At 51.8% G+C, this 10,837-nt stretch overlaps 1 protein-coding gene across 1 annotated transcript; it reads left to right on the plus strand.

Moving 5' to 3' along the window:
* Window positions 1–1,187: 1,187 nt before the first annotated feature.
* PIGT (phosphatidylinositol glycan anchor biosynthesis class T) lies at window positions 1,188–8,452 on the plus strand. Its single transcript, XM_024202002.3, has 12 exons — window positions 1,188–1,380; window positions 1,656–1,833; window positions 2,774–2,901; window positions 3,765–3,865; window positions 4,125–4,211; window positions 4,596–4,683; window positions 4,781–4,878; window positions 5,302–5,467; window positions 5,881–6,081; window positions 6,844–7,009; window positions 7,254–7,337; window positions 7,870–8,452. Exons 1-12 carry the CDS (start codon window positions 1,197–1,199, stop codon window positions 8,120–8,122), a joined length of 1,734 nt encoding a protein of 577 aa, XP_024057770.1. The 5' UTR covers window positions 1,188–1,196; the 3' UTR covers window positions 8,123–8,452.
* Window positions 8,453–10,837: the final 2,385 nt, after the last annotated feature.

Here is a 10,837-nt window from a genome sequence, read left to right on the forward strand (position 1 = left end):
TTCCACCCCACCCCAAAAAAATATCCATAGCTAAGAAAGGTGACAACTCCACAGAACTGGGACAGGCCAGAGAATTTGTCTTTGCAGTTAGGCAACAGGGTGCAGAGGCCTTCACCTCTAGGGAACAAGTTCCAGTGTGACTCTAGGTTGGGGTACTAACTAGCTCGGGGCAGGGAATAAGATAAGGGGCATTTTGCACTGCATCAGATCCAGTCCAGTCCCAGAGCAGGCTGGAAGCAGGGCCGGCTTTAGGAAGTGCGGGGCCCAATTCGAACAGTTTCGACGGGGCCCCGGCAGGGATGACTAAAAAAAAAAAAAAACGTAAAAAAACACGTGGGGCTTGTACTCACCGGGCGGCGCTCCTAGTCTTCGGCGGTGGGTCCTTCACTCGCTCCGGGTCTTTGGCGGCACTGAAGGACCTGCTGCCGAAGTGCTGCCAAAGACCCGGAGTGAGTGAAGGACCCGCCGCCAAAGTGCCGCCGAAGACCCGGAGCGCCGCCGGGTGAGTAAAAATTAAAAAGGAGCCTCTAGCCAGGGAAGGGATTCTCGGCCACTTGCCCCCACCCCGGCAGCCCTGCCACTGGGCGCGGGGCCCTCTTAGGCATGGGGCCCGATTCGGGGGAATTGGTGGAATTGGCCTAAAGCCGGCCCTGGCTGGAAGGTGACCCAAAGGCCCCCCTCTGTCGCTGCCCCATGGCCTGTGTGAGGCCAGTTGGTGGGTCGCAGTCCTGTCAGTTCTCGGTGGGCCCATGTCCCATTGAAAGCAACACTAACCGGGCTCCCCGGCCCCAAGGGCTGATCAGGCCAGAGCGGGGACTCCCCGCTGCGGAGAGCCGCGTGCAGACCCGGAGCTGCCCGCAGCGCCCCCCGTGCTAGTGTGTATGGGGGGCTGTGAAAGGGACGAGCCACGTGGGTCCAACTCCCTGCGCGAGAGGCCAAGCCCAGGGGGTGCGTGTGTCGCGCCTGTGGCCCCCGCGGCCGCGCCAGACCCCGTCATGCGCGCTGGGGAACTCAGGGTCACCGCGGCAACGGGGACGCTGCTGGTGCGGGGCTGAACTAAGGCCCCGCCCCGTTTCTGCTTGAAGTCCCTGAGCAACCCCCTCGACCCGCCCCCGCCCTTCCCGGCAGGCTCGCGACGGTCGGTGCCGGAAGTGCCTCCCCATTGGGTGAGCGGGCCGGAAGCGGAAGTGTGGAGGATGGCGGGGGCTGGAGCTGCGGTGCTGGGGCTCTTGCTGCTGCTGGGGTCTCCGGGCGGCTCGACGGGGCCCCCCCGGGACAGCCTGCGGGAGGAGCTGCTGCTCAGCCCGCTCCCTTCCGGGGACCTCGCCGCCACCTTCCAGTTCCGGGCCCGCTGGGACTCGGAGCTGCACCGGGAGGGAGGTGAGGGGCGGGGCTGGATTGTGGTGGGCGAGCCCCGGGGCGGGGTTGGTAACCTGGGGGGCGGCACTGTTCTGGGCTGGGGGGAGCTGGTCCGTTACCGTCCTGCCTCAGTGCCCGGGGCTGGGGCTGTGCTGCACCAGGGAGCAGTGAGGCAGGATGAATGGTGGGCTGAGGCTCGGTTCAGGGCTGTCGGGGCGTTGGGTGGTACGGGATGACTGGGCACACGATCTCCTGGACTCACCGTGCACGTGTGCCGCTCACTCTGCTCCCGGCAGTCTCTCACTACAGGCTCTTCCCCAAGGCTCTGGGTCAGCTCATCTCCAAGTACTTGGTGCGAGAGCTGCACCTGTCCCTCACTCAGGGCTTCTGGCGAACACGGACCTGGGGACAACCCTACTTGCAAGCTCCAGCCGGGGCCGAGCTCTGGGTCTGGTTCCAGGACTCTGTCACTGAGTAAGTGTCTTGGGTGGTACCACAGTAACCATTCTTAAAGAAAGTTACAGCTGGGGGCAATGCCCAAGTTTCACCCACCCAATGGTGTGGCACTGGCCTCTTCCCATCAGCCCAAAGTCCACACCTGACTGACACGCAATGGACTATATTGCAGTTACTCACATTTTTAATACTGATCGGTAGCCTCTAAATATTGTGGGGTGATTCATCTGCTGGCATAAATGGGCATGCTTGGATATTATGGCAATGAGGGCATAGAAACACCTATAAATAAACTGCATTGCATCTATTTATTTCATTGGTGAATTTGGCCCTACAGGTCCCAACATATAGTTCTCCATCATCTGCTGTCACCTACAGTCACTGCACTGTAGATTGGGCTGCAGCGTGGTCTCCCTTGGGTTAGAGAACTGCACTCACAAGGGAGAATTTGTAATGTTCTAGATGTCTGGAAGAAAGTGTGGAATAAGTTGCTATTCATTCTAAGGGTGCCAGGATCTGACCCTGTGTTTGCAATGTACTGTGCACATCTGTGATGTTCTGTAAAGAATATTTGTATTCACTATTGGCGCAAGTGTAATTATTTTGTGGGCCGTACGTTGACAAGATTCTATTTCTCCTCTTCCCACCCCAACCATGATACCTTTGTAGTCTTTGTGTGTTGAGAAATATCATCTCTAGCTTACTTTCATGGACCTCCTTCCAGTGTCACTGCTCAATAACCTCATTTCTTTCTGGCTGTCTCCAAAGCCCTTGTTTTATTGTTGTCTGGTTAAGGCTCCAGTAGTGATATTTACACATTTATTAACAGTGCTCTCTTTGCAATGATCTATTCATTTATCAAATACACTATACAAACTTTTAATTTCAAACAGACCCATATAGATTTGGGGGAGAGAAACAGTTGTGTAACTTGTTGCCTCTTATATTTCTCATTCAGTGTTGATAAAGCCTGGAAAGAACTTAGTAACATCCTCTCAGGGATATTCTGTGCCTCTCTGAACTTCATTGATTCCACCAACACCGTCACTCCAACTGCATCATTCAAACCTCTGGGTTTGGCCAATGGTGAGACAGGACCTGTGTGAAAGGGCTGGCTTTGATCTGTGGGGGAATGCTTGATTGTTGACGGTTCACTTCACTGTTGCTGTGGTACTGAGGGCAGGGTCTGGATGCAGGTCCTGGGAGAACTCTTGGTTATGCTAACATCCTAAGTATAGGTCTTCTAAGTGAATTTGGAAGTGGTGAGGTATCAGACAGCTCTAGAAACTGAAACCACCTATGCCCACAGGACATACACAGCATGGGCAGCAGCCATGCTAGATTCACCCCCACCAGGGTCTCATTCCTCACCTGAAGGGACCACTTTTAGGAGAAAGGGGGGGAATTTAGGTACTCTGGCTCATTCAGTCCTCTTCCTCTTTTCTGAGACTGCTGACAAGGGGGTCAGTTAGTGCCAATTGTGGTGATTATTGTGATGCAGATACCTGCAGACTAGGAACTGAACTGAAATGTCAAACTAACTTCATACAGGCAGCTGGAAGCAGCTTCTAGTCCCCACCAAACTCAGCTCGATTTGAACCAGTGACCTAAAGGCCCTCTGATAAGAACCTGAATAGAATAATTTCCATACCTGAAGTTATTCAGGCCCCTCTGTGCAAAGAACTGTAGAAAGTAATGAGGACTGGAAGCTTGCAGGCTGTTCTTCCAGAAACTAGACCAGAGGGTTTTTTCCTATATGTTGGAGATACACACAGCTGTCCCCTCAGATCCATTGTTTGATGAAGTGGCCCTGCAGTGGTCTCCTCCCTTTTCCACAGAGCTCATGGGATTCTTCAGAGATTGATCAGCTTTGAGGAGTGAGGAGTGTTGCTTTGGTGCACATGGTCAGACTAACACCAGGCTACTAACCCTCCACTCCCCCATCCCAGTTACAGATCACCATCTCCTGAGATATGCCGTCTTGCCCCGGGAGGTCGTCTGCACTGAGAACCTCACGCCTTGGAAGAAGCTGCTGCCATGTGGTTCAAAGGTGAGGGCAAATCCTAGGCTTTCCACTGCCTGATCAGGTCATAGCCAGAGTCTTTGGAGCTGGGTTCCCAAAGAGCAAATGTTACTGCATCGCTATAACTCCCATTGGAGTCCTGCTCCCATCTCAGTAAGAGCAGGTGGAGTTGGGGTACTTGGTGAGAGGTGAAGCCTCTGCTGGGCTCTTTGTAAGTTTGAGGTGCCCGATAGCTTGGTGGTGGTTACGTATGATTCAATAATGTTTTCTCCTTCACTGTCTGCAGGCTGGTCTTGCTGTGTTGCTGAAGGCTGAACGTTTGTTCCACAGCAGTTACCACTCCCAGGCAGTACATATCCGCCCCATCTGCAGGGTGAGCACCATCCAAAAACTGGGAGTAGCGTGGCATTTCTGGACAGGCTGATAAGACCCTTGATGCTTTAGGAATGAACATGTAGATGGAACACTAGGAAGCATTTCCTAGTCATTTGGGTTGGTAAACTATACCAGACAAAGCCCTGGAGAATACACTGTAGGGAACAGCTCTGCCCTGGCCCTTGTGAAATAGGCTGGTTGGGACTTAATCCACCCACATTTAACTGATATGTTGTCCTTCTCCACTCTTATGAGTCCCATCTGGGCCCTGCAGTGTGTCTTATGACCCTGTTATAGCCCCATCTCCCTCTTGTGATGAGTCTTGCCCTTCTGGAAGCGGGGTTTGTGTTGAACACAGTCTCTGGTTTGTCTTATCCTCCAGGATGCTTCGTGTCTGAGTGTCTCCTGGGAGCTTAGACAGACCCTCACCGTGGTCTTTGACACCTTCTCCGTTGGTCAAGGGAAGAGAGGTAACTGGAATAACCTGCAGTTTGTTGTGTTCTGTGAGTGCACTAGCCTCATTTGCTCACATTCTGGCTAACCTCTCTTTGTGTCTGTCTTCTCCAGACTGGTCCCTTTTCAAGATGTTCTCACGCACTGTCACTGAAGCTTGTCCTCTTGCGTCTGAGAGCAAAATCTATGTTGATATTTCCAGTAAGACCCAGGTAACACTTCCTGTTCATTGTCCTGCCTAGTACCGTGACATAGCATCCTGTTAGAAGGAATTTGGATTCCCTGCAGCATTCTCTGCTGTCTCCAATCGCACCAGAGTGCGGAGATGGAACTGCCCTGACGTGCCGTCACCCAGAGCTCCCTGCAGGGATGGGATTCTTGATGAAAGGATTCCTGTTGTGAGTTGGGCAGATGTGTCTATTTGTTGAAAGTAAAATTACTATAATACTGTCCAGAAATGGAGATGCTACAATAGTGTTATGGAAGGTCCTGAGCTGGGCCTGTGCCGAGGGAGCGTTCCTAGACAGAGTACAGGCCAGTCATTTCCATGCCAGGGAATGCTAAGGACCGCCTTTCTGTCTACTGGTTAATGCAGGAGTTGCCTTTCCTCCTATGTGCTCTGCTTACATTCTCAGGAGAACGAACTGCTGGAGGTGACCCCACTTCCACTGTCTGTGCATGAAGCACCTGTCCAAGGAGACAGGAGAACCTATGCAGTCTACGACTTACTGAGCCCCTCGCTCTTCAACGTGTCTCGCAGCCTCAACGTGCAGCTGAAATGGAAACGGCCCCAGGACAGCTGTGAGTGACTAATGGCTTCATTTTACCTGCACGGTGCATGACTCCAGCTCCCCCCACCCAACCAGTTCTTAATATGCCAACCTGGGATCGGGATACTCAGACTCCTGCTGCTGTTAGTCACTGTGTGGGCCCTGAGGAGGAGGAGAGGACTGCATGCTTCTTGCTGGGGAGAGACATAGAGCAGCAACATTCAGGAGACCCTTCCTCCCTCCCACTCTGTGCTGGGGTGTGAGGCAGAAACTGCCCCTTGCCCACTCTTCTGCTCCATGTGAGATGGGAGGCAGTAGGAGCCATGTGAAAGGGACGTGCCCCTGGCCTCTCAGCTCCTTGCTGGGTGGATAACAGTATTCTTGTGTTCAGAGTTACCGCTGGGCTTTGGTGTTACTAGCTCCTATTTGATTTCCCTGTTGCAGTGGATCTGTCAACACCTGTGCTCCATGCTCAGCGCTATGTGAGTGGATATGGCCTGCAGACAGGAGAAATCAGCACCCTGATTTATAACACCCACCCATACCGGGCTTTCCCTGTGATACTATTGGAGACCGTGCCCTGGTACCTGAGACTCTATGTTCACACTTTGGTCATCACCACCAAGGGAAAAGAAAACAAACCAAGTAAGGAATACACACTGTGCAGACTCCTCTGGCACCAGGGTCTCGTTCCAGAGACCGATCAATCCCTGCCCAGGTCACCAGAGGTTCAGTGTGAGCTCTTTGTACACTGTGCTAGTGTGGAAAGCTAACTTCAGAAACACACCCTCAAGTTTAGCACTAACAGCAGCATCGGCTCAGGAGAGTCCCAGGGCTGGAATAACAGCAAGCCAGCATTGGGGTGTCTGAGCAGAGCTGTGTGTTCAGGAAACTTGTACATATCAGTTCAGTTACAGCCATGCTCTCATGAGCATTACACTTTAAGAGGAAAGGGGCTGGGTTGGTAATGGACACACACAGAACAGTCTGTCTGGGGGTGTTCCATTATCCTGCAGGGGGGGTGAGAACTTCTTCCCTTACAGTGGTGTCTGAATAGATGGGGAGAGGCATCCTGGATATTCGTCACAGAGCCTCTCTGACATGAGAATCATGTTTATCTTTGTGTGTTGTTTTGGGCTAGTGAGAACTGGTCAACTTGAGCATCTTTTGCTTTTTAATGTTGTCCCTGTGAATTACATGCTGAGCCCTGTCTGTCCAGAACCCAGCCCTGAGGAGTTCATGCTCTAAGTGGGGAGAGCAGAAGCCATAGGGAAGGGTTGTGTGAGGCGAGTGTAATCCTGTGCCCTCTCTTGTAGGGGAGGGTGGAGGCAACAGTATCGCTCAGTGCAGTCTGTGTTAGTGGGGAAGGTTCCCAGCAGGGTGACATGTGACTGTCTTTGGTGGTAGGTTATATCCACTACCAGCCGGCTCAGGACCGAAGGCGGCCCCATCTGCTGGAGATGCTGATCCAGCTCCCAGCAAACTCTGTCACCAAGATCACCATCCAGTTCGAGAGAGCCTTACTGAAGTGGACAGAGTATACCCCTGACCCCAACCACGGCTTTTATGTGAGGTAAAGCCATATGCCCCTGCTTTGGGGTAACTTACATACTGTGGGCCAGGCTTCTGCGGGGCTTTCTCTTTCTAGACCCGTCACGGGTTCTGGGCCCAATGCCGCACAGAATGCTTGGCTCCTGGTGTGTGTGTGTGTGTGTGTGTGTGTGTGTGTGTGTGTGTGTGTTGTTGTTTGCCATTTGTTTTCTAGCATGACTGAAGACTGCATCTTTCAGACTCTTTTCCGGTTTTTTTCTCCTTAGTCCATCTGTCCTGAGTGCCCTGGTGCCAAGTGTCATAGCAATGAAGGCAGAGGATGCAGAGCAGAATCCTCTCTTCACCTCACTGTGAGTGAACCTGGTCTCGGGCCATGGGGGAAAGGGAAGGGTTGCTTGTGTTGGGCTGGAATTCCTAGGCACTTGCTGCACATGGATCTCACACCTGGTAGGTGCTAATCTACATGTGCCAGCACTCAGTTTCCTGTAGAGTTACTCAGTAGGCTTCTCAGTGACGTGTTCAGAATCTGAGCCACAAACTCCACTCCTTAGGAGCCCATGTGAGGGGATTGGCCAGTTCCTGGAGTGGGAGGAATGAGAAGGCCACATACAACCATCTCTGTGTGCTTGTTCTCAGGCAGGGCTTGTTCTCAGGCTGTCAGCCTCTCCCAAGGGGGCTCAGGTTTATGATGGGTCATCAGAGATGACCCGGCAGATGTCTCTAATGCTGGCTGGAGAGAAGGGCCCAGGTTCTGAGCGGGGTATAACAAGTGCACCTTTAGGGTTGCTGTCAGTGGGCAACATTGCTCACCATCGCACTAAGAAGGATCCTGCTGGAATGTTTTGCGTGGAGTGATGTTTCCCCTCCTGCTTCCATCTCCAGATTTCCTTCTTCCGATGGCTCCAGCTACTTTGTGCGTCTGTACACGGAGCCGCTGCTGGTGAACTTGCCAACGCCTGACTTCAGCATGCCATATAACGTCATCTGCCTGACCTGCACTGTGGTGGCCGTGTGCTATGGCTCCTTCTACAATCTACTGACCAGAACCTTCCATGTGGAAGAGCCAAGCAGGGGAGGCCTGGCCAAGCGACTGGCCAACATCATCCGCAAAGTCAGAGGGGTTCCACCCCTCTGAGAGAATCCAATGCAGTGGGCATGTAATGTGGACTTCAGTGGGAGGGCTACAGCCAGGACTTGCAGGGAGATTGTGAGAGGACAGGAAAACATTGCTGCCTTATCTCCTGCTGCCTCATGTACCTCGTCTCTTGGAACCCTTGAAGCCAAGACGGCAGGGATAACTTCCACCAGTTAAGAGGCTGCTGGGAATTGTAGTCCCAAAGCTCCGTGATCACAGGGAAGTGCAGAGCCAAGTGATCAGGAAAGAGGTGTGATAGTCCTGTTCTGGGGAGGGGTAATTTATGTTCTGTAAAAAGGTACCAGAAATAAATCTGAGCTGTTTTGTAGGCCTGTGCTGTTCTTTTTTTGTAGCTGAAAGGTGGAGGGTTCCAGCTTCTTCTGCCCCCTGGTTTAGCCTCCCATGTCAGCCCTGCCCTGTAGGGACAGTCGTTCTCACTCCTGGATCCTTTCCTGGGCCAGCTGTGGAGCTGGGCTTCTCGGTTAAGTACCCTCTTATCCCCTTCCCTGGAAATGTTCCACTTCAGTGGCAGATCTGTTTTTGTTGCCCTGGCAACCACCATAAATGAACAGTTGTCCACCCTTCTTGGTAGTGACGTTGCAGGGGCTGGAGTAAGCAAGGAACTCTCAAAGTTCAGCTCGAGAGTGAACATAGAGGAGTGTGGAGACACAATTGAAGGATTGCACAGAATTGAGCAGAGCACTGATCGTATCTACTCCAGTATCTCACTGCCTGCCATTTTGAACCAGGCCATGGGTATGTCCTGCATGCAGCAGTGATCAGTGCCTGTCGGTGAGACTTCAGGAAGAAGCTAACAATTCCACATCGTGGCCTTTGCCGATGGGGCAATGCTGCATATAGATATTAAAGTCTTGCCTGACCCCTGCCTGGATCAGTTTACGTTCAGAAGTATGAGATTTAATTACATTTCACTTAGCATGGGGAACTGCAGTGAGGTGGTGGTCTTTGTTCCCCAGGGGCTGAAAGATTTGGCAGAAGGACAGCTCTCCCAGGGTTCTGTCTCTAGGGAGGGCACGAGGAGTAAATAAATTAATTAAATAAATAAATAAATAGAGATATCCCATCTCCTAGAACTGGAAGGGACCTTGAAAGGTCATCGAGTCCAGCCCCCTGCCTTCACTAGCAGGACCAAGTACTGATTTTGCCCCAGATCCCTAAGTGGCCCCCTCAAGGATTGAACTCACAACCCTGGGTTTAGCAGGCCAATGCTCAAACCACTGAGCTATCCCTCCCCCCTGGGTAAATGGGTGCAAAGGCACAAGGATCTGATTTGTGCACAGACAGCTCATGTGAACGTGTGAATGCAGATGTGTGCATCTTTCAGTTTTGGCATTCGTTATTCAAGGCAGAGAACTGAAAAAACGTTCCCAAATACTTCTTTGAAGTTTTCCGTATGTTTTCTTGGAGATTGGACTCAGTCCTTTGGTGTTCACTTGCCAGGAGTATGATAACTGCTCTGGAGTGTTGCTAAAACTGAATTTTAATGGAATCTTGGAGAATATTTGTGGAAAGAAAATGTAAGTGTAATTGTGATTATTTACCCTGGATCCTGATTCCAAGAGTCGCTCTCGTCCAGTTGGAACAGAAATGTATCACTTGACATGTAGCTGATCAAAAGATCTTGAATTTCCACAGTGATACTCAGAGAATCAGCTACAGACCAAAATTTATTCATAGAAAGAGAGGCCAAAGTTATGAATGATTCATTTAGCTCTGAGCAGGTTCTGATTGGCCACATGGGGTTGGGTTTTTTGGGGGGGAGGGGGGTTGGATCACATTCAGCAACCTGCACTGGGCTGGAGACTTTCCTCTAGCGGGATGAAGCTGTTACTGTTACCTTTGTAGCCTCTGTAGTATAATTATCAGAGGACTTGGATGTAGAATTATAGAAATCCCTTGGCAACACTGCCCTACAGGGGCCAACTTCGGGGTTGAGCTGGCAAAATTCTGAAGACAGAACAAAGAAGGGTGTTAAATAGAGAAGCAACAGCCACAACCCCTCACTGCCCCACATGGCTACACTCTTGTGCTCTGGTCTGGGGTTTGTGGCACCTTCTCCCCATGCTGCAACAGGAATAGCAGTGGTGGGGCTGGAGCCTTGGCCTTGCTTTGAGGTTTAGCCATAAGCTGTTTACAGCCTCTTCTTCCTGCTGTAATGATGCTAAACAGACACTGAGGAGAGGAACCCTGCTCTAGTTGGAGCCAGGGCCATGGAAAGTGTACAGCCCCTGAGCGGCAGAGCAAATAGGAGCTGGGAGTGGTGGATGGGTGGCATCATCATACATTGAAGAGAACCAAACTTGGAGGCTGATGATTTCTTCCTGCCCACAGTGACACGAAGGGACCTGCCAGGGCCCCGCATCCATATGTTTCCTTTTTCACCATAAATCTGGTTTAGTGACATGGCCCCACGGGTGCAGTGAGGAAAACGATCAGGATTTCAGAATACTGAGCAGTCATCTGGAGCAAGAGCCGTCTACACAATGTCTTTGTTACACCCCAGGACGCTAGGCTGGCCTCATCTAGGCAGTTCTGAGTAATGGGCAAGTCACATCATCACACTATAAATGCACCTAGAGAGGATCTGCATCTCCCCAGCCCAGATCTGGGATCGGTGTCCTTAGCAGGGCTCCCATGAGCCTTGCCTGGTTCCTCGGGAGCTACTCCCTATATCTCAGTCATTGCCAGGAAGAT

The sequence above is a fragment of the Terrapene carolina genome, unplaced genomic scaffold, assembly GCF_002925995.2.
Source record: "Terrapene carolina triunguis isolate 2854851 unplaced genomic scaffold, T_m_triunguis-2.0 Scaffold233, whole genome shotgun sequence".
Lineage (NCBI taxonomy): Eukaryota > Metazoa > Chordata > Testudines > Emydidae > Terrapene > Terrapene triunguis.